At 40.1% G+C, this 22,933-nt stretch overlaps 1 protein-coding gene across 1 annotated transcript; it reads right to left on the minus strand.

Annotated features, from left to right (window-relative positions):
* Positions 1 to 362: 362 nt before the first annotated feature.
* Positions 363 to 15,703, minus strand: npy (neuropeptide Y). Its single transcript, XM_068050863.1, has 4 exons — positions 15,627 to 15,703; positions 14,712 to 14,899; positions 1,983 to 2,063; positions 363 to 387 (listed from the first exon to the last, which is right to left on the minus strand). Exons 2-4 carry the CDS (start codon positions 14,897 to 14,899, stop codon positions 363 to 365), a joined length of 294 nt encoding a protein of 97 aa, XP_067906964.1. The 5' UTR covers positions 15,627 to 15,703.
* Positions 15,704 to 22,933: the final 7,230 nt, after the last annotated feature.

Consider the following 22,933-nt stretch of genomic DNA (forward strand, 5'->3'; position numbering starts at 1 on the left):
TAGTTTTTCTCATTCAGCTTTACGTCATGGTTAGATAAGTTTATACACATCTCCATTTAGACTGCATTGTTTTATTATTAATTTTAATAGCACAAACCAGTTCTTACCATACAAAGAATAATTTCTCTTTCACCTTGGTAATGCATTACATATTTAATGTATGTATAATTTATTTAAATAAACGTTATATACAATATATGATGCAGGAAAAGAAAAGTTCTACAGTTTTCAGTGATGGCTGCATGCATTGGCTGTCTTTGAATGTAAAATGAGGGACTTTAAAACAGTGAGAATGTCTCATTTCCATAGCAATAGAATGTTGACTGAAATGTGGATCACATTAAAGAAAATCTCTATTTTCATCACCACATGGAAGGCTCATCATACCTGCAAGCAGAAACAAAGTATGAGTAAATGCAACTGATGACATTTCCAATTTGAAATCAAAGACATGCTCAGCATGCAGAAGATTTTTTTCTGGGCAATCTACTCATTTTCCAGTCTTTCACAAACAAAGTAGCCTCAGGTGGAGATTCTTCCTTTCCACCTTCTTCCTACAGCCCAACCCCCTCCACACCACAGGTTTTACTGAGACCAGTTGTAGCAGCTTTACTGCTACCCCAATTGGTCAGACAACTCAGCACCACTTTTTCTCGTCTATTTGACTCAGAATCACAATGGACTGAGCATTTATCCAATGATAAATGTTTGCATTATCAATTTAGTTAACACTCTTAATTTTTGTAGTAAAGGAAAAATTTGGCTATTCAATTTTTAGTTTAAAACTTTTCTAGACACACAGCACATACAAGGGGAGTCCTATTGAATGGTGGAGCAGGTTCAAAGTGCCAAGTGACTAGTCCTGCTCCTATTTTTTATGTTTTTAGTGTATCTTCAATGCTAACGTAATTATAGGATAATCTATAAAATTAAATGCATTATTGGTTACTTGAAAGTTTAAAGTTAAGGTCTGTTAATCTTTTCAGCCTCATTAGGAAGCTCTCATTGACATATTATAATGGCTATAGATCTATTAGGCTGTAGCTCCTGGCTTTTAGCTGCTCGATGCCATTTAACCTGTCCAGTTTCACCGCCTCCACCAACCCCCTAACCGCAGACCTCACCAATGGTTGGATCATACGTTAGGTTAATTGGCCATTATAAATTGCCCCTAGTATAGGTAGGTGGTAGGGAAATATATAGGGACAGGTGGGGATGTGATAGGAATATGGGATTAGTGTAGGATTAGTATAAATGGGTGGTTGATGGTCGGCACAGACTCGGTGGGCCGAAGGGCCTGTTTCAGTGCTGTATCTCTAAACTAAACTAAACTAAACTAAACTAAAACTAAAATAAACCTACATTTCCAGTTCATGTATTAAATTCAAGGTACAAGTAACACACTTATGCAAAACATCTTACTATTCTTGATGCTGTCCTTATTGCTTTTGCGAATTTTACTAAATTTCAGTTAATCTCTTACTTCACACCAGTTAGAACAGCAAAGCTGGATTTACATCATACTTTTTTTTTCTTTCTAACAACCAAATTAACCTTTGACAGACTTACTTTCACACCATTCATTTTCTTCCACATTCCTTTCACTTTAAATAGCACGGACCATTGGAAATGTTACAAATCATTACAAAAAAAATTATCATGATTAATCATTACATTGGGATCAGTAAATTGGTGTTAAGATATTTGCATGGTGTGGTTGTAATGTAAAAAAAAGAACTGAACCTCAGATGGACTTTCTCATCAATTCTTAGATGATTGAAACCCACCATTATTTAAATATGCTTCTTCGACCTAGACTAAACTAATTAAATGTAATGATGCTGCAGAAGTCATTTAATGCATGCTCACCCTCATCTTTCAAATGGCACATCTGGTGCTGTCACTACTGAATTGCTTTTAGCTGTATATTTCTATCATGAAAAACTGTGTTGTTACAATATGTCCTTGTCATGTATACTCACCTATACTTAGGAAAACTTTCTGAGTTTTCCCTCAGCAGCAAATCAGTGATCAGTGCTTCAGGGTTGGATCTCTTTCCATACCTGTTGCAAACAAATGGCCAGAATATTTTTAAACCATTACCAAAGTTATTCAGTTGATTAATTCTGCAATATTTAACAGTTTTTTTAAAGGAACATGCATGTCAAACAAATTCTGATATTCATACAATGACTATCTTAGAAATTGCTTCTGAATTTTTCAAGCACATCTTATATTTTCTTTGGCATACAGACATGCTGTTATATCTGATGATAGTGATAAATACAGTTTTCTTAAAAGTTGCTGCATTCATACCTAACATTTATTCAGTTTAAGAAAAACACAATTAATGAATGGAAATCAGAAATAGAAATAGATAATGCTAAAAGTGCACAGCGAGTTAATCAGCACCTGAAAGAAGAAAGATATTTCAGGTGCAGCACTACATCAGAACTGGTCAGAAATTGATTGTTCCATGAACTGGCCCATTTTGATAAACTGCCTTGGTTGAAACATCATCTTTCTTTTTATAAATGGTAAAAAGCTAGGTACAATGGACGTTTAAAGAGATTTGGGAGTCTATGTACATGGATCACTAAAATGTAACGGTCAGGTACAAAAAAATATCAAAACATACGAAGGAATGTTAGCTTTTACATCTAAAAGGCTAGAATATAAAGGCAAGGAAGTTATGCTACTGCTATACAAAGCCCTGGTTAGACCACATCTTGAGAACCATGTGCAGTGCTGGGCACCACACTTTAGAAAGGATATATTGATCTTAGAAGGAGTGCAGCACAGAATCACCAGAATGTTACCAGGGCTCTAAGAGTTAAATTATGTGGCGAGATTACATAGACTATACAGCACAGAAACAGACAATTTGGCCCTACTGGTCCACGCTGCCATTTATGCTCCACTCTAGCCTCCTCCCATTCTTCCTCATCTAACAATCAGTATAACCCTCTATTCCCTTCATTCTGATGTGCTTGTCTGACTTCTCTTTAAATGTATCCATACTATGCCTCAACTACTCCCTGTGTTAACAAGTTCCACATTCTCACCACTTTCTGGGTAAAGAAGATCCTTCTGAATTCCATATTTGATTTCTTGGTGACTAACTTATATTGATGGCCTCTAATGTTGCTCTTCTCCACAAGTGGAAACATTCTCTCTGTGTCTATTTTATCAAAACCCTTCATAATTTTAAAGACCTTTTTAAGAGAACACAGACCCAGCCTGTTCATTCTTCCGTGATAGGTATAACCTTGCATTTCTGGTGTGTTCCTTGTAAATTCTTTTGCACCCTCTCCAGTACTTCTAAATCCATTATTACATAAATATAGATTGTATTTAAGAAATATAGATTACAAAAACTAGACTTGTAGTCGCTGGAACATAGAAGGTTAAGGGTGATTTGATTGAGGTTTTTAGGATTTTGAAAGAAATTGATACGGTAGATACAGAGAATTCTTTCTGCTGGTGTGGGAGTCTGTGGCAAGGGACATAACCTTACAATTAGAGCCAGGCCATTCAGGAGAATTGTTAGGTAACATTTCTTTGTCCAAAGGGATGTGTGGGAGTCGCTCCCACAAAAAGCAGCAGATGCTAGCTCAATTAATAATTTTAAATCTGAGCTTGATAGGTTTATGCTAGCCAATGATATAAAGGGACATGGAACCAAGGAGGGTAAATGAAATTAGGATACAGATCAACCATGATCTCATTGAATAGTGGAACAGGCTCGCAGGACTGAATGGCCTAGTTCTGTTCCTTTCTTGCTTCCAGATCCTGATAGAAAATACTGAAAATTTACAACAAGCTGTTATTAAATGGTAAACATGCAGTTTGTCAATACCATTCATTATCTCTATCAGGTCTAGTTTATTAGACACAACAAGCAAAACTAAAGGTGTACACATTTAAAAGGGCGTCACCAAAATAAATAACTCAGTCGGCAACCAATAAAAAGTAGCACTGTGTATTGTCAATGATACAAAGCTATGTCTATTATGCATGGAGTCTGCTTGAAGCTAGCACTTTACATTGGCTGCAATCACATGGTGGGGCCTGTTTAACATCTGAGAGCAGTAGGTGTGTGCATGCACATGGATGCACATGTTCCTTCTTTGTGGTTACAATATGTTTCTTAAGTGAGGATTTTACTTTTTGGTGCATTTTACTTTGTGGAATTGTATTCTGCCTCAATGTTTTAAAGAGGTGTAAACAGTATGTTGCAAAATCAAGGGAAGGAAATACTTAACTTCTTAATTGTTTGAGTTCCAAAAAACTATTGAGATTAGGGTATTTCAAGACTCATTACTGGGATTAGGACAGTTTCTAATTTACATCAACTACTTGGATTCAAAAACTCAGTGTAAATTAGTCACATTTGCAGATGTCACGGAACTAGGTGTGCAAGTGGAATCAAAAGGAGGTAGCTCAGAAATTTCGGAATGAATTGTACAATATATATATAGGTGAGTAGGCCAATGGTAGTTTAAAATTTATACTAAAAATGTAAAGTACTGTACACAGGGATAAGTATGACACACATAATCCACGTATTATGTTGAAGTAGCTATGGTTGAAATTTAAAAAGACCGATGAGTATTAGCAGACTCAACACTCAACAGGGGTGTAATTGGTCAATGCCAGTAGCACAAAATGGAAAAGAAAATTGGCATGCTGTAAAGCAAGTTGTCAATTCATTATCAGCCCATTTTGCGATATTACCATTGACTGATTTCACTCTCAATATGTCCAACAAATGCAGAGCAGCAATCAACAAAAACAACAGAATATTGAATATCAGACGATAAATAGTAGAATAAGCGTCAGAGAAAGGCATGATCACACTGTGCAGTGCTCTAGTCAGACCACACCTTGGATACTAGTTCTGATGAAAAGTCATCGACCTATAACATTAACTCTGTTTCTCTCTCTAGGGATGCTGCCTGAATGACCTGCTGAGGCTTCTGGCATTTTTGGTTTTGTCCCTTGACTATTGTGTCCAGTTGTGGTCAGTGAGACACAAGGGATACAACTGAGTGCTGGCGGTCAATATGGAATGTGAGCTCCCCCACCTTCAATGTCTGGTGATCAAAAGTCCATTGTGGGTTGAAGGTGTCAGGGAATGGCTACTTTGTCCTTCCAAACACTGTCTGATAATATGCAAATATCTTTTCCAGTTACGGCTGATCTGTTCAACAAGTCCTTTCTTCACACCAGTAACATTTTAAAATCAATGTTCAGGACCAAATTAATGTGCCTCATTCTTGGCAGGTTAGGGCCTAACATGACACCTCCACATCCAGCAGAATGAAATGCGATTTGTGAAAAGCACATTTCATTAAAAGGGTCGAGAGAAAAATATGATACAGAAAAAAACATGCATTTCTCTCATTCATTCCCATTCATTCATAAATCAGAAAACTTATCAAAACTGTCCTTTATTTGGCATCCCAACAAACATGTAGTTCTTGAGGAAGCTTTTTTTTCAGTTTGCCCATTTTCATGACTGCCTAGGGTGTCTTTGATGACTAGGTTTAATTAGCCCTGAGTTGGAATTTTTGCTCAGGAGAGTCAGTAGTGGGTGGGTCTATTCTGAACTCTCTTTCAGTGCTTTGCTGAGTAATACAAAGGCTTTTGACTTTAGGGGGATAGGTGGTTCCTTTGGTTCTGACTGTGGGGGAGGATTCTTTGCTAATCCCCCTTTTGTCCCAGAGGACACGCCTGCCTGCAGGTATTTGTGCAGACTCAACTGCACTCCCCTGTGGCACTTTGACTAGGTGAGTCATCCCCCTCATGATTTCTGTGCCCCCTAGAGGTGTTTCTTTGTCTCTGCATGTTCCTGTAAATGATGTTAGCAACTCTTGTGGGGTGCTTCTAGTGTCTGCATTTACATAGGAAGATGTGCGGTCTAGCTTTTCAATTTTCCGGGGTTGGCTAACCAGACAGTAGGGGTTTTTATCCACGATTCCTCCTGGACTTCCTTTAACCTGCCCTCTTGGTCACTTTTTCCCTTTCTCTTTCTAAACTTTTGCCAGCCTTATGCCTGCCTGTCCACTTTTGTTCTCAGCGGGGGTCCCTTACAGTTCACCAGCCCTCTGATGGAAGGTCCTCCTAACACCAGTACAGGATTTAGGGTGCAGGTTTCATTGTAGGTCGGAGTTTCCCCTCAACCTGGCACATGCGGCAACTTCTGCAGTACTCCACCACATCTTTGTGTCGTTTTGGCCAGTTAAACTGCTGTCTTATGCGGCTTTGGTCTTTCGTATACCGGCAAATACAGCCACTGTAGTCTTATGGGCCCTTCTTAATATTTCTCTGCGGTACCTCTGCAGCACTACTAACTGGTGAGCTACTGTCCACTCCTTGTCCTCAGGTCTGTGAGGAGAACTCCATTTCCTCATCAGTACCTCATTCTTTAAATAGTAGCAGTCAGGGACTCCCCTCTGCTTCACTTTCAGACTGGGCAGCCTGTGCTACCTCTTGCAATACTTGGTCGGCTCGCTGAGCTTCAGTTAGGGAAAATCTATTTAATTCATTCCCTGGGTCTCCTAACTTTCCAAAGAAAGTCTCAGACAGGCAGACCTCATGCTCATTTGCCTGCAGTGCCAATGCAGTCTTCTCTGGGGGAGCTGGTTTGACCATGGCCTGATCCACTACGCATTCAGGGACTCTGCAGGGGTCTGTCTCCTGCCACTGCCCTGTCTCTCTGACTTCCTGTGGTCTTTCATTCACTACTGGGGGATACCACCTTCACCCCTGCCAGATCATTACCTAGGAGCAGGCCAACCATGTCGACAGGCAAACTAAGGACAATCCCTACGGTCACCGATTCCGAACTAGGTCGCACTCCAGGTGCACCCGGTGTACAGGTACAGGCATACACTGCCCTCCAATACCATTCACCACCATTATGGTGTTCACTATACTCGCTGGGGGAAAGGTCAGGCCTTTTCCCAGTAAAAGGGATCCAGTGGCCTCTGTGTCCCTGAGAATCACTACGGACTTGTTTGCCCCACTCGAGGGGTATTGGGTTACTATCCCTTCAGAAAAAAATCCCTGATAACCTTCAGGAATCCTATTAAATTTTCCTGCACTTCAGCCATAAGCTTTCTCCCTCTCATTCATATTGCAGTTAAAGCCATGGCTTGTTCTGCTGTGCTTTCCATTGGGTCTCTGTCTTCACTGAGCGACTGTGCCCTGATTAACCCTACAGGTTTTCGCTTTAGTTTCCAGCAGTCATCTTTTAAATGCCCTGCTTTATTACAATGGAAACACACAGGTCTCCGGGTCTCACTCTTGCTCACAGCACCTTCCTTTTTGGCTACAGGATGGCCCCCTGTGTCTCCTGCTTTCCTTTCTCTCCCAGGACTACTTGGGCTCCTATCACATTCCCACCTTTTGTCCCTTTTTGATTTGTGGAGGTGAATAGTTCTCCCCTGGAAAACCTACTTATAAATTAAAGCAAACTCATCAGCCAGAACGGCCGCTTGCCGGGCTCTCTGGACCCATTGCTCTTCTACATGGGTCTTTATGGAGAGTGGGAGAGAGTATTTAAATTCCTCTAACAGAATTACTTCTCTGAGATTCTCATAGCTGAGCTGTACTTTAAGAGCCCTCAGCCACTGGTCAAAAACTAGCTGCTTACTTTTTTCAAACTCCAGATTAAGTTTGATTAGCTTGCTTCTTGAGGTTTCTAAACTTTTGGCGATAGGCTTCCGGTACTAATTCATCTGCCTTGAGGATAGCATTTTTGGTCAGTTCATAATTTGATGAGCTCTCATCTGGCAACAAGGAATAAACCTCATAGGTTTTTCCAGTTAGCTTGCTTTGTAGTAAAAGAGGCCAGGTCTCAGCTGGCCATTTTAGCTGCCTTGCCAGTTTCTCAAAGGACACTAAGAATTCTTCTACATCTTCTTCATTGAATTTTCGAATTAGTTGAGCTAGTTTTAACAATTCTGTACCTAGCTCTGAATTATGCTCCTCCACATTGGCCATGCTTTCACTGGGGCTACGCTCCCACCCCCTAGTTAACTCAAGCCTCTTCAGCTCTCTTTCTTTGCATTCTTTCTGGGATATTCTTTCTCTCTCTCCTCTTGCTCTCGTTCCTTCTCCTGTCTTTCATTTTCTTCACGTTCCTTCTGGAAGGCTCTTTCTTTCTCCCTCCCTCTTTCCTCAAATTCAAGTTTCCTCTGTTCCAATTGTATCTTTGCTAGCAATACCCTCTCTGGGTCTGCTTCTAACCCTGCCTCTGCTTCATCGGATTCAAGGGAAAAATGGTTGGCCACTAACCTTAGGAGTTCAGACTTCTTAGCCTTGCCACATACAGTGATCCCACACTGCTCAGCCATTTTTCTCAACTCCTCCATAGACAGTGCTTTTAACTTATCCCAAGTTACTTCACCCTGGCTTGGAGAGCTACTCGCTTCAGTTGCTGACATGTTAGTATTCATGCACACACCACCACAAGAAAACCTGTATTAAAATCTTGCCCTTTTTTTGACTGGGAATAATTTGGCTTCCCACTTCCAATTTCTCTTGTTTTTCTGTGGGTCAATTCCAAACGCCAGCACCCAAATTTCTGTTACGACCAGGTGAGAAAGGTGTCTAGGGGTCCCTCTCAGCCTTCACTTGGTCTTACCGCAACAGGGTTTAATTTTAAACACACCATGTTTTTCGCTCCTCCTTGGTGAATCTTGTTCACCGCTTTCCAATTATAAGGCAAGAACCAGCACAAACAGGGTTTCTTAGGTTTAAAGAAGAAAAGTTGAAATTTATTAAACTTGAACTTAAACTCTAATTTGGTTGACGCCTATGGATATGGGACACGCCCACGCTAGCATGCATACGCAGTATACACATGCAAATAGAGACAGAAAAGAGCAGAAGAAAAATAAATTGGAAAGGTTTGAGGCAATATCTGAAGAGTTTTTGTTAAGGTTCTTCGAGCTCACTGTAGAGTCCTTGATTGTAGCTAGATCTTGCTTTTCATGGCCCAGTATTCTTCTCAAACCTTGTTCGCTGTAGGAGACTTTTCTCTCCTGGGGTTCATGTGTTTTCAGTGAATTCAGAGGCTTGTGAGAAAGATATGAGAGCAGACAGGAGAGAGATCTTCTCAGTCCAGGAGCAAACAGACCCTCTACCCAAACTGTCCATACAAATTCAAAACTCTCAGGTTGCCCAGCAGGTTAGTCATGTGACTAGCTGGTCTGACCATGTCCGTTTGTGTATTCGGCTATCTTAGCGGTCAATATGGAATGTGAGCTCCCCCACCTTCAATGTCTGGTGATCAAAAGTCCATTGTGGGTTGAAGGTGTCAGGGAATGGCTACTTTGTCCTTCCAAACACTGTCTGTTAACATGCAAATATCTTTTCCAGCCACGGCTGATCTGTTCAACAAGTCCTTTCTTCACACCAGTAACATTTTAACATCAATGTTCAGGACGAAATTAATGTGCCTCATTCTTGGCAGGTGGTGACTTAGCATGACAAGATATTAGGTCAAATGACCAAAAGCTTGGTCAAAGAGATAGGTTTTAAGAAGTGTCTTAAAGGAGGAAAGCATGGTGGAGAGACAAAGAGGTGTTGAGAGGGTATTCTAGAGTTTGGGACCGAGGCAACTGAAGTCACGGCCACCAATGGAGCAGCGATTAAAATCAGGGATGCACAAGAGGCCAGAATTAGTGGAGCACATATATCTCAGTGGGTTGTGGGGCTGGAGAAGAGTACAGAGATAGGGAGGGGTGAGGCCATGGAGGGATTTGAAAATGAGGATGAGAATTTTAAAATCAAGATGTTTCTTGACTGGGAGCCAATGTAGGTCAGTGAGCACAGGGCTGATAGGGGAATGGGACTTAGTGCGAGTTAAGACACAGGCAGCAGAGTTTTGGATGACCTCAAGTTTATGGAGAGTAGAATGTGGGAGACAAGCCAGGAGTGCGTTGGAATAGTCAAGTCTAGAGGTACCAAAGGTATGAATGAGGGTTTCAGCAGCAGATGGGCTGAAACGGGGTGAAGTCGGGTGATGTTACAGCGTTGGAAATAGGCGGTCTTATTGATGGCACAAATATGAGGTCGGAAGCTCATCCTGGGCTCAAATGTGACACTAGGGTTGTGATAGATTGTTGCCAGGGAGAGGGATGGAGTTGGTATCTAGGGAATGGAGTTTGGAGCGGGGACCAAAAACAATAGCTTCAGTCTTCCGAATATTTAATTGGAGGAAATTTCTGCTCATCCAGTACTGGATGTCAGATAAACAGTTTGATAATTTAGCAATAGTGCAGGAGTCGAGGGAAGTGGTGGTGAGGTAGAGCTGAGTGTCTTCAGCATACATGTGAAAACTAATGTTGTGTTTCCAGATAATGTTGCCGAGGAGCAGCACGTAGATCAGCAATAGGAGGGGGCCATGGAATGGACTTCCAGGTACACTAGCGGAGATGAAAACCATGGAATCATTTCATAATTAGATGCTAGAATGGGGTGACTGTAGGGTCTCTCTGGGTGGCTGAATTAAGATGGGCCAAAAAAAAAGCTCATCTCTAATTATCTTGTGAAATATTTCTTTCAGGACAAAAAGTAGCAACACCTATATCTTAACATATCAAGAACATCAAGTACAGTCTCTCCATGAAAATAACTATCTAGGCTTAAATTGGACTTTGACAAAAATGCTTTGCATTTTCAGTACCATAGAGGGACAGCTGAAATCCTGGAAGTTTTTCAGTTCCATTATATTTTCACTACTGGTGATTTAGGCTTTGGTCCTTGTATGTTACGTTACACTGCCAGCTGATTGTAAGAACATCAGTGGATCACATCTGTTTACATTTCAAGTTGCATCCCTCTCAGAAGCATATTGAGCAAATAATCTGGCATTTTAATTTAGTGAACCAAGTGGTTCGTGGATTGTTAAAGCAAAGGCAGGACAGATTAAATGTTTTTGCACTGAACTACATGTATCGGGTGTTCTATTTAAATTATATGAGAAATTTCCAATACTTCAAAATTATTAAAACAGTTTGATTTTCCAGAACCATTATTTTTTTTAAGACTTCAGAGAGGTAATGATATGAAGTTACAGTTTACTGATTTGTTAAAGACAAGATTACTGTAAATAATCCCAACTAATGAACAATAAACAAATGGTGGAATAGAAACACCTCACTTTTACTCCCTCATAAGGATCTATACTGGAATTCCCTATTTGTTTTATATATAAGAAATACCACTACAGGTATACCCTCTTCCTGCAGGTATAGGAACAGAGAGACCTGAAGGTGGCAGGACAAGTTGGTAAAGCTGTTAAAAGAACATCTGGGACTGGGACTTTATAAAAGCAGAGTACAAAAGCTTAGAAATTATGGCAAACCTTTTATAAATCACTACTGTGCCCAATTCTGGACATCACACTTTAGGAAGGATGCCAAGGCCTTGGAGAGGGTGCAGAGGAGATTTACCAGGATGATACCAGGGATGAGGGACTTTGATTATGTGGAGAGAACAAAGAAGTTGGGTTTCTTCTTATTAGAGCAGAGAGGTTATTGTTAGAAAATTATGAAGGGTTTAGATAGAGAAAAAATGGAGAAACTAGCAAATGGATCAATAACCTGAGTACACATTTTTAAGATAAATGGCAAAGAAATCAGAGGGGAGATTAGGAGAATTTTTTAATGCAAGGAAATGTTTAGATATGGAATTCTTTCTTCTTTCTTTCTTTTGGGCCTCCTTATCTCGAGAGACAATGGATACGCGCCTGGAGGTGGTCAGTGGTTATGGAGTGACCTCTCCATGGCGCATGCCTGGGCAAATTTATGGAGGTTGAGAGTTGCCCAGTCGTCAAAAGCCCCCTCTCAAGACAAGTTGGATATATACATGTAAAGAAAACATTTATGGGCTATGAGGGAAGAGCAGGGGAGCGGGGCTACATGAATAGCTCTTTCTAAGAGCTGGCAAAGGCACGATGTGCCGAATGGCTTCCTTTTGTCCTGTAAAATTCTATACGAGAGGCGTGTCAAGCGCACCCTGAATGAGAACGGATGGTCATCTTATACAGAACATCCAGGATGCATTTTACCCTCAATATGCTACAAAACTATCCTTTAGTGACTCATTTAATTTTTTTTTAGCAAATTGCGTAAAAACATACCAAGCCAGCTGCCAGGAAGATTGTAAAACATTCATATTCCAGTCATGCGTCACCCCCCAAAAATCAAAAAATGTAAATAAACCTACTTCCCACATAAATAAACCATATCTGCCAACGTTAATAAAAACAGAAAGTGCTGGAAATACTCAGCAAGTCTGGCAGCATCTGTGGAGAGAGAAACAGAGTTAACGTTTCAAGTCGATATCCCCTAACGTCCTTGGCTCTCATTTGCCAAAATCACGCACAAAAAAAACCTAAGTTACACCTTTTGTAACAACGTTTGATTTCCAGCCCATGAGTACCTGCAGATTAAAACAGTCAGTGACAGATGTGCGTGCGATACCTTCGCTAGGTCATTAATACTTCACTCCGATCCTGATTCAGCATACGGTACAGAACATGCTCTGGCGATGCTGGGAAGACAAAGGAGCATTTTCTGCTTGAGTTCAATCACTGGGTGGCACGATGCGTTAACCAACTCCAATAAATGTTTCACAGCGTGGCATTGAAGTGTGGATTGATAACCAGAAAACAACTGCTAAAGAAACTGGACTGGGAACAGTGGTTTTTAAAAAGTGAAAGGGCCAAGTGGCTTGTTAAAGAGACATTGAACGGATAATGGAAGATCACAGACCTGAAACGTTAACTCTGTATCTCTCTCCGCAGATGCTGCCTGACCTGCTGAGTATTTTCAGCATTTTCTGTTTTTATTTCAGATTTCCAACATCTGCAAAATTTTGCTTTTGTGTTAAACGGAGGCATCTCTGTTCAGTTGGAGGTAAGATGTTCCAATCAGTATTAGGAGAGCACTAACCAATAGCATTCAAAACAGGCATTTATCTCACTTGTTATTATGGGATCTTGCTGGTTGTAAATTAACTGCCATTTGCTCACATTACAGTGATTGCGCTTCAGAAGTCACTCGAAGCTTGGACATTATATAATAACAGCTTCCCTTGATTCTGCGATGTAATTTGGCGCAGTTGTTCTCGAACAAACTTACTTCCTCAGACCAAGCATCCCATCTCTCAATCTAAATAATAAAAGTCTTGGTGTGTATGTTGTGGGTTTCAGCCACAATATAACACAGAGAAGCTTTCTGTAGCCTTCAATGAATTACCATTCCAGACACATGGACTTCAGTAGAATGGCTCCCCCTAATCCGTTATTGGGGGCCGTTTAAAATGCAACACTTGGGTCAACTTCTGCAATAACGTCAGTCAGTCCGGTGTGCACATATTAGTTATATTTTGTGAAATGCTAAAGAAAGCAGAGGTTATCGGTAACTGTGGTAATCTAACGAATTTCCTCTTAGACTTGCCCCCATTTAGGAGTAAGCGTCTGGAGCCTGCATGTACCAAATTAGATATTCAGTCCGAAACCAACAGATAAGTTACCAACTGTATCCTTTTGCTTACAGCAAAGAGAAAAAGGCAACATTTAATGTGTTCCATTTGTGACCAGGATATCAAATCAATGCAAGTTATCGGTACAGAGATTAGACAAGGCCAAGTCCTTATCGCACCATTTACGAGATGTCACTGTTTTTACTCTGTGCAAATGTTGTCCAATGTCATTGTTTGTATCTGGTCTATTAGCTTCATAATTGTCAACTACACAGTGTAGATCGCTGGAATTGGCTGGCTATTATGGAAATTGCAACAATCCAACCTTGCACTGGTAACCAAGCTGTTCTAAGTCTAGTCACAATACTCATTACTTCACATATTAAAATCCAGTGTATTTAGTCTTTCACCAGAAAAATACACTGGCGCAGTGTTCAGAAACTTAATATAACTACAAATTCTCTCGCTTACAACAATTCATCACAACATTTTTAAGCTTTTATACGGCAAATCCTCAGGAAGGTAAACGCTACTACATCAGAGAATTGACACAATTATTTTACTGGAGTCGTAATCACAGTAACATTGCCGGACATTACTGACCTAACTGATAACATTTGCTGCTTTGATCAGACATTCAGACAATCAGTTATTTACTCGCCAATGCTCTCAGGATCCCCTGTACACATGGGCTGTGTATTTACACCATAAACACTGAGATTCATTTTAAAACAAACAAGCACTAGATTTTGCTGTAATGATGCAAAGTGTTTTGTGTGGATAAAAGCAGATGACGGTATTGTCGCTTTCGTAAACCCAGCGAAGGCCACAGACAGGCGTGTCCAGCACTGAGCCCAATGCCTGCACCAATCTTCCAGGTTACATTGCCCAAACATTCCAGATCAGATCTAATGCCAACATGTGTTGCTATATGAGATTTTAAATGTGCCGGAACCTGCAGTTGTTAGCAGCTAACTTCATAAATACAATATTTATAGGAAATATATAAATTGAAAAGTGTGTTTAAAATGGTAAGTTGTACTCTACACTATTATGATGCCTATTTCTTTCTCTTCCTTTCCTCGTGTTGGTTTTGTCCTTAGCCCCAAAGAAATGAGTGTGTAACAACAATACCCCGTTCACTGCACCAAACCCTACTGAATCTGTTGAGAGCACTGATCTGCAACATGGGAAGCATGCGGTCTCACCTCTGCCTTGTGATGAGGTTAATGTAGTGCCTCAATGCGGAGTAATATTTGGCCAAGTCCTCTGCAGGGGCCCCTTCCCCGGGATTGTCAGGCTTGGAAGGGTAAGCATCGGCAAAAGTTCCTATGCAGATCAGCATGCAAAATGCAAATATGTACACTCCCAGCCAAAGCTTCATGTTGCCCTGCATCTGAAAGGGAGAAGTACAGTAAGCGGAACATTTTTCAAACATGCTGCAGTTCGTCACAATAAAAAAACATCCTAGTCTTTATTCAGCTTTTAAGCTGGAAAAGAAAATGATGATCGACAGTCCCCAATAGTGTAAAATATTTACTGAAAGTACTGCCAATTATTAAAACGATCACTATAGGTCACACAAAGAACCGCTCGCTGTGTGCAGCAAAATTGTAAACAGATTCTGTCTGTCTGCACATATCATGCAAATACATAGCGATCAGAGCAATACTTCTCCCAAAAGGCACCTACACACAAAACGACGCTTAATTTTTTAAAATTCTGCAACACATATGAAAAAATTGGTTATATTTCCATTTTCGCTCGATATTATTATTGATTATCCTTTGTTCATAGCCGTTTGCCAGCGGTGTGAAAAAACTTTTTGTTGAGTCCAGTGCTCACTGCTATATTTGATAGCGCATTCATTTAGAAAGTTTCTAAAATAACATTAAAATTAATAACTTCTCATTTTAAGATGCATCCAACCATTCAAAATCATGAATAGCCAAACTATATTGATTTACACGCAACGCGTTTGTCTCGAGTATTTTCTAGATATACCACGCATTGCATATCATTTATAAATTTATATACATAAAAACGGAACCTTTCTGCCCTAGAACTACCTCGAATGCACAAACAGATTTTGCATAAGTCCGGCTCCAGGTCCATGTACTCACAGCTCAGGTCTGCAGATAGTTAAGAGTCTGCTGGGAATCTGACAGGAGGTTGTCGTTGCTCTCTGTGCGTCTCTGGCTGATCGCTGTCTTTTTGAGTCTGAGAAGCTATTGACATGCCACGCTTTTTATGTGTTCCCTTGGTGGGATGAGGGAGGTTCCTGGTCACGCTTCATTGACCAGTATTCGTTGTCACCTTCCTACAAAGGCAAATCTACGTCAGTAGCGTCCGTGCAGGAGCCCTGTCACTAACGTCCTGATGCACGACTGATAAGAATGATTGCTTTCTTCCAACTCAAAGGAAACTTTATGCCATATCTACCGTGATTCCTTCCTCCTCTAATATCCCAAGAGAGAACTTGAAATACAAGAGCATTTAAAACAAACTTTAGCCACTTTCAACTATTGTCTATTAATAACACTAGAAATATCCGAGCTTTTAGACTGCGAGCCTAATGTTTCCTTGGATTGAGATCAGACTAAATTACTTCATGGCTCACACAGTGTATTTGCAGGTGTGCGTCTGAAGCATAACATCACTTAGTTCCATTCGAAAGGAGCACACAGCTCCTGTCATAGCTTCACATCGCCCAGTGTAAGCTTTTGACTAAATTACACGTATTTCCCCACGTTTCCACATCCTTTCTGTTTTAATGCTTTACAGTTGTCAGGCGACACAGATTCAATAGCTAGTGCAAGCATATTTTAAATGAAACGATTCTATATCGACGATATTATTACATTGGGGTTATAAGTGTTTCTGAATTATGATTAATTGCAACAAGTTAAAATCAGATTGCATTATAGGAACGCGTGGGACGTTTGACCCTTCAATAGGTTCAAAATGTTCAAAAGCATACCTGAAGATCTTTCAAACCAAATAAATCCTTGAAATCATCCCAAACGCTCAGAGGAACCCCGACATTGTAATTGCAATGTTGGAAGTTTTACTCTGCTTAGTATAAATATGAGGTGCAAATCGCTTAGGTGTTTTTTTTAATGAAATGCTCCCATTCGCGGAATTTTCAAAGTGGAGCAAATGTTTTCTAAGTATTTTATACACAGTAATTTTTTTGCAACTTAAATGACGGGAAATGCATGCAGTTCTTCCAAAAGGTATATGAATAATAGGTGATGTTTTTGTCTGATTTTGCGGCGAATAGAAGAATGTTACGGCTTTGTCAGCACAGCTGGGTTGTGTGGAATTGGGAATCTGCAATGCTGCTGCAGAAATCACAATAAACCCGGCTCCAGCTGAGGAAACATTATTTACTCCTCTTAAACACCAAAGGTACAAAATTAAAGATCAAGAAACACGTCACAAACTGTCCGCTCCATTCCCATGACATTCATCAAAAAGTCAATTTCAGATCGTGAATGAAAATCTCTCCACACACACACATCCCACAACCGCCAGCACTGCGGTCATCTTACACATTATTTAACAGCGGGACAGTTCAGAACAACACAGCTACATTTTAGCCATTTTTGAAATGCACCGACAAATAAAAATATTGCCCCCATCCTTCATTTTCTTGGAGACTTTCGGTTCTTTTAAAATCAGCATTTAAAGTATTCGAGTGATGGCAGATATTCCTGCTGGTGACAAGATGGGGAGCATTTGCAGCACAGTCCTTTGGTGCTGAGAATGCACTGGCCACGTGCCAAAGTTAGAAATGAAAGCAAATAAAATGTGTCGTTTTCCTTTTGCTTACTGAATATTATGAGGTGCAACAGATCTGTTAAAAAATACACCTGATCTCTGATTCATAGGGGAAAAAAACTCCATTTGCTGTTTCTGAATCACGGCATAACATCAGATGCTAATTGTCTGAGCAGTGCAATGTGCTCCTACGCTATCCAGACTTTCCGAAGTAACAGTGGGCGAACTCAGGGAGAGAGAGTGAGAGAGAAAGAGAAAACACTGAACTGGGTGATCCAGAAGACGTAATTGCAAAGTTCGGCAATTCGTTTCAAAACACGTCAGCAGGACCCTGAAGCGAAGTCTACACATGTTCTAGTAGTATGGTATGGTTCTGAATACTGACGAGAAGAGTAAGAAATTCAAACGTCATTATTTTATCGATGTTCAGTATATAGTGCGCATTGTAGTCTGTGTTAAAAGTTAACTGATGAGTGCGATGATGGTCACATTAGGCGTAAATTTTATAAATTTGGAATATAAAAGGAAGTGATGGGAGGCCGGAAATATAAAGGTGGAAGAGATGAATGTACAACTGTGTGCCCATCTTTTTCAAACTCTCCTTTCAAATTGACCTTTGATTGGTGGTTCTTACCAAATATGTTAATTTATAAATTAATACCAAACAATTACTTTTTGCAGCTTATTGGGTGATAGACAGAACCCAAAAATCCATCGGTCTTTGATCAGTTATGACGAAAGACGTGAAATATTAAACTATTTTCACTCGAGCAAGAAAGACTGAGGAGAGATTTAATCGAGGTTTTTTAAAAAACTATGAACGATTTGATACAGTGAATGGGGAAAGACTGTGTCCTTTGGTTAGGGATTCAGTGGCAAGAGATCATCGATTTCAAATTATCACCAAAAGAGTGGGGAGCAAGGCGAGGAGAAATTTGTCCGCACACACAATTTGTTAGAGGACTGGATGCTTTGCCATAGGGAATGGCTGAGGGAAAAACCTTTGCAAGCTTTAAGGGAAGAGTAGATGAACATTTGAAGCAGAGGAAGATACAGGGCTATGGGAACAAGTGGGGTAGTGGGATTAATTTTGGATTGTTCTAGCAAAGAGTCGGCACAGATACAGTGAACCAAGGACTTCTTCTGTGCTGAAAAAAGATCTACGATTTCATTATTTCATCTGAGGTAATTTTTAGAATGTTTCCAACTGCTGGTGGTGCTGATGTGGGAATATGAGAAACAGAAAGAGATTGAAAGTGATACTTTACCCTCACTTGAAGCCTAAGTTTTGACAGAGGCTTGAAGTAAAGACCATTCTCCTTTTCTGTCCATTGCTGTCTCCTCTCTCTCTGTCTCTCTCAGTCTCATTTTTTTAGGATGGCCTTGATCTATATATGTGTGAAGGGGTACCTCAAATATCAAATGGCCACCCAACAACTACTGTGATGGAGGAGTGGTTCAGCAAAATCACCGATTAATTGTAGTAACTGCCTTTTCCTTTGAGTAAGATAAAGATTAATCAGTGGTCTTCATTATCTGTAGCCATACCCAATAGCAGTACTAGTGACAAGTCCTGTATTGGCTGCCTGTAATATAAAGATATATCATGGCCACAATTAAACAACAACAACTTGCATTTATATAGCACCCTTAATGTAGTTAAATCTCCAAAGGCACTGTTCAGGAGCATTATCAAACGGGATTTGACACTTAGATGAGGAGATATTAGGAGAGGTGATCATAAGCTTGGTCAAAGAGAGAGAGATGGAAAGGTGGAGAGATTTAGGGAGTGAATTCCAGAGTTTAGGGCCGAGGCAGCTAAAGGCACTGCCATCAATGAGATGCACAAGAGACCATAATTCAAAGAGCACAGGGATCTCTGTGGGTTGTAGGGCTGGAGGAGATTACAGAGATAAGGAAGGGAGAGGCCACGGGGGATTTGAAAACAAGGATGTGAATTTTAAAATCTTGGCATTGCCAGACCAGGAGACTGTATATGTCAGTGATGGATGAATGGGACTTGGTGTGAGTTAAGATATGGGGACCATAGTTGTGGATATATCTCAACCTGAAACTTTAATCTGAACTCAAGCTATTATTCTTGATTGTGATTCATTGCTGACATTCCATATTAACTTCTTCCTCTGCACTTCCTCATTATCTCACCCCAAACAAAATTTTGATGAATTATTTTTTGGGAATTGGCCTGATAAAATGATTCAGCACAGAAGGAGGTCATTCAGCCATTGTGCCTGTGCTGAAAGCTCTAAGCTCCCATCCTTGGGTGGACAGAAATCACACACCCTTTGCTTAATAGCCAAATCTCTGATTCACATGAAATCTCAGTTAAGTCATGGCTTTCTGCCTCACAGCATAAAATCAAATGTTGAATTCTTGGAAATAGTTTGGTAGTGACAGCATGTAATGCTTGCTAAGTGTGTGGAGGTGAAGATATTTGACTGTTGATGACAATTAAGATGTGAAAGTATAATTGATATGTGAAAGTGTGTAAACACACTTGTGTGGGTATGAGTAGGTAATAAGATTGTCTGTTTTCTTTTGAGTAATTGTGTGCAAACATCTCTGTCTACATATGATTGCACACAAATAATTGGAGAAATAGCATCACCTATGGCCACGTCCATTGTTTAATTATTTTGATACTAAATTGATCCTTAATCCATGAACATATGCAAACAGACATGTGAAGCGTGAGTAGGTAGTGCAAGTAATTTTGAATGCCTACAAGTATTGAAGGGAAACAGAGGTCTGTAATCTAAAATTGTGTGTAAGAACCAAACATGGAAATATTACCTGGTGTATCAGACTCAAAACCTCATTAGTAATGATATTATTAAACTTTGCTCATACATGTTGGAAATACATTTTTTAAAATTGGTGCAGTATTTAAAAAAGAAAATCGTAAACAAGCAGTGGTCCGTAACCTTGTTTTGTGTTGTGAGCTACTGCAAAGCTTCAAACCCAATCCTGTCTTCACCAAAGCACTGCATTAACAGTCCTTCCAGTTCATGTGCTGTCACCACCAGTTTAGCACCAATCACTTTCAGCTCATTTTGAATGGCTCCAATTATTCCAGTAGCTGCTTCCATCACATTAGATTGGATCTTGTTGGCATGAACTCAATGCTGGGCTCATTTTATTGCCTGCAATTTTCTGAGATGTCTTCTCTGTCCTAACTGGGAACACATATGGTTGATTTTAGCCTCCCCACTGCCTGGCAGGAACAATTCAGATTGGGGGGCAGTGGGGGGGGGGGGGGGGGTGGGAAGAGTTGGTGTTAAGATATCAGACAGGGGCTTGCATCGCATTCCCAATGTGATTCCCATGTTGCTCTTCTTTACCTGCCTGAATTCTTCCACAGGGAGACCATCTGTCCCAGAAGACTGAAGACCTAATATAACTGAAAAGGTTCCACCTCAATTATGTCATTGTAACTGCGTGTTCGACTAAGGCCTGCACAGTTGTCAAAAGCTGGCGGTAGCAATGATCCTGGATAGATTAGGCTCAAATAAGTGATCTTTATTCTTTTTCTTGAAGGTTTTTTGTGGCCAGAAGGGGCAGGAGTGCTGCTCCTTAGCCACAGAAAGATGTCTTGGACATTCTCCTGGCCTCGCCTTCCCTCCACAAATTGTGGACTTATTGTCCCTCACAAATCCTACTTATCCTGCTAGAGATAATTTCCATGGGATTCCCAATGGAAACCTGACCCCTCCCCCACCGACCAATCTTGAATTCTGTTCGTTGGCAGTGACATTGTTCTTACCAACTCCATATGAAAGTCAGTGCCAGGGCATGTTAGTGAGGCTCAGGAGTTAAAATTTCCTCTGGGAGCCTCTGCAGCAAAGGCGGTGGCCAGTTTGCAGCCGCTTTTGCCTCTGCACTTCCAATTTCCGCCTCATATTAAAATTGACCCTCTTGTTTTAGAAGTATGGATTTAATAAATGCAGTGCTAATTTTCTTACATAATGTATGCAAACAACTTCAGTAATAAAGTGAAATGGCATGCTTAGAATTGTTAAATATAGAATTAGCCTACAATGAACTGAATTAATTGGATAAAAAAACATATTTTAGTGCAGTACATAGGACTTCACTTTAGTTTCAATATGTTGCACTATTTTTCATTTTGGGTTTTGCCAGGAAGAGGAGGACCAGATAGAGAACAGGAAGTTCTGCAGAGTGATAAATTAAAGGTGGAGATACCTGGGCCATTTGGTTTCAGCCAGGAGAGATCTGAAGCTAAATAGTCTTTGCTGTACATTTTTCTGTGGCGTAAGAGAAGGAAAATAAAGTGTGGAAGGTGCTCTTATTAACTAAAGATACAATTACACATGTGGACAAGGTTCCATGGATAAATAGGATATTTATAGCAAAAATGAGGATTAAAAATTGAAAAATATGAGGGAATCATAGAGAAGAAAACAACTTGCATTTATATAGTGCCTTTAACGTAGGAATGAATTTAAAATTATATGTGATTAATAAAAGATTGAGAAGGCAAGTATAGAGGGAGACTATGAAGGAAAGTTGAAGTATAAAAGAAAACTGGTTAAGTAAAAGGGAAATCACAAGGAATGAACACATAAGAAGTAAAAATATAATCCAGGAAGGAGTGGGACCATTTAGAGATGATGCGACCCTTTTTTTAAAACTTGAAATTGAGGAATGACTGAGAAGCTTAATAAACAGATTGTATCAGTTTTATTTTACAAAGGAAGGCAATAATGGGACTGTAGGTGTATCTCTGTGATGTGGAAGATAAATATTCAAAAGAAAAATGTACTAAAAGTGATAGTGGGCTTAACGTAGAAAAGTCACCAGGCCCAGATGATATGCACCCCTGAATAGAATGCAAGTTGGCAAGATGTTTGCAGTGACACCATCCATAACTTATCGCAGATCTTCGGAAATGGAAATTGTACCAAAGGATTAGAGGATGGTAAATGTTCCACTTGTTAAAAAGGAGAATAGTGAAAAGTCACAACATTATAGGACAGTTAATGTTACAGTAACTTTGGGTAAATTTCTAAGCCACAATTTTACAATTTCACAAAGGCTACTGATCGTTTGAGTCATCTTTTGAGTCTTCCTAAAAGCTTGCAGAAATCTTGTTGCTCTATTGTAATTTCCTTTTAATTGTTCCCATCCATTTAAATTATACTTGAACACAAATTTATTTACCTCACATTCAAGCGCTCCCTACAACCTTCTCAGTTTACAGCTGGATCTGTGAATAAAGATGCAATTGAAATGACCGAGGAATCTTGAGTGCTATGGACAAATAACATTCAGACAGATTTTGCCTCAGTTTTTAACCTTCTAGACAAAAGTTACACAAAATGCGTAAAACCAATCCCGGAGTTGTGATGGCCACTCGCGTGCAAATCAGGCTGTACTGAAATTGGTGTTAGAATTCCTTGTACTAATTTGAATTGACTATTGGCGCCCCTCTACAGGATGTACACCAAAGGACAATAATTCTGTCTGGGGCTGAAGGCCACCCTTCAGCAAATGTGCTCCTCACTTTTTCCCATTTTTTTATGTGAGGCATAACATCAAGCATAGTACAAACTCAAATTAGGACGTCGTAGTCATTGGCTGGTACCATGACTTTTCTGGAAGGAGG

The sequence above is a fragment of the Heterodontus francisci genome, chromosome 2 (genome assembly GCF_036365525.1).
Source record: "Heterodontus francisci isolate sHetFra1 chromosome 2, sHetFra1.hap1, whole genome shotgun sequence".
Lineage (NCBI taxonomy): Eukaryota > Metazoa > Chordata > Chondrichthyes > Heterodontiformes > Heterodontidae > Heterodontus > Heterodontus francisci.

Coding starts and splice junctions, on each gene's coding strand:
- npy (XM_068050863.1), bottom strand. CDS start 14,899: ATGCAGGGCAACATGAAGCTTTGGCTGGGAGTGTACATATTTGCATTT. Junction 2,064..14,711: donor AACCTCATCACAAGGCAGAG/GTGAGACCGCAT, acceptor TGTTTGCAACAG/GTATGGAAAGAGATCCAACC. Junction 388..1,982: donor GAAAGTTTTCCTAAGTATAG/GTGAGTATACAT, acceptor TTCTGCTTGCAG/GTATGATGAGCCTTCCATGT.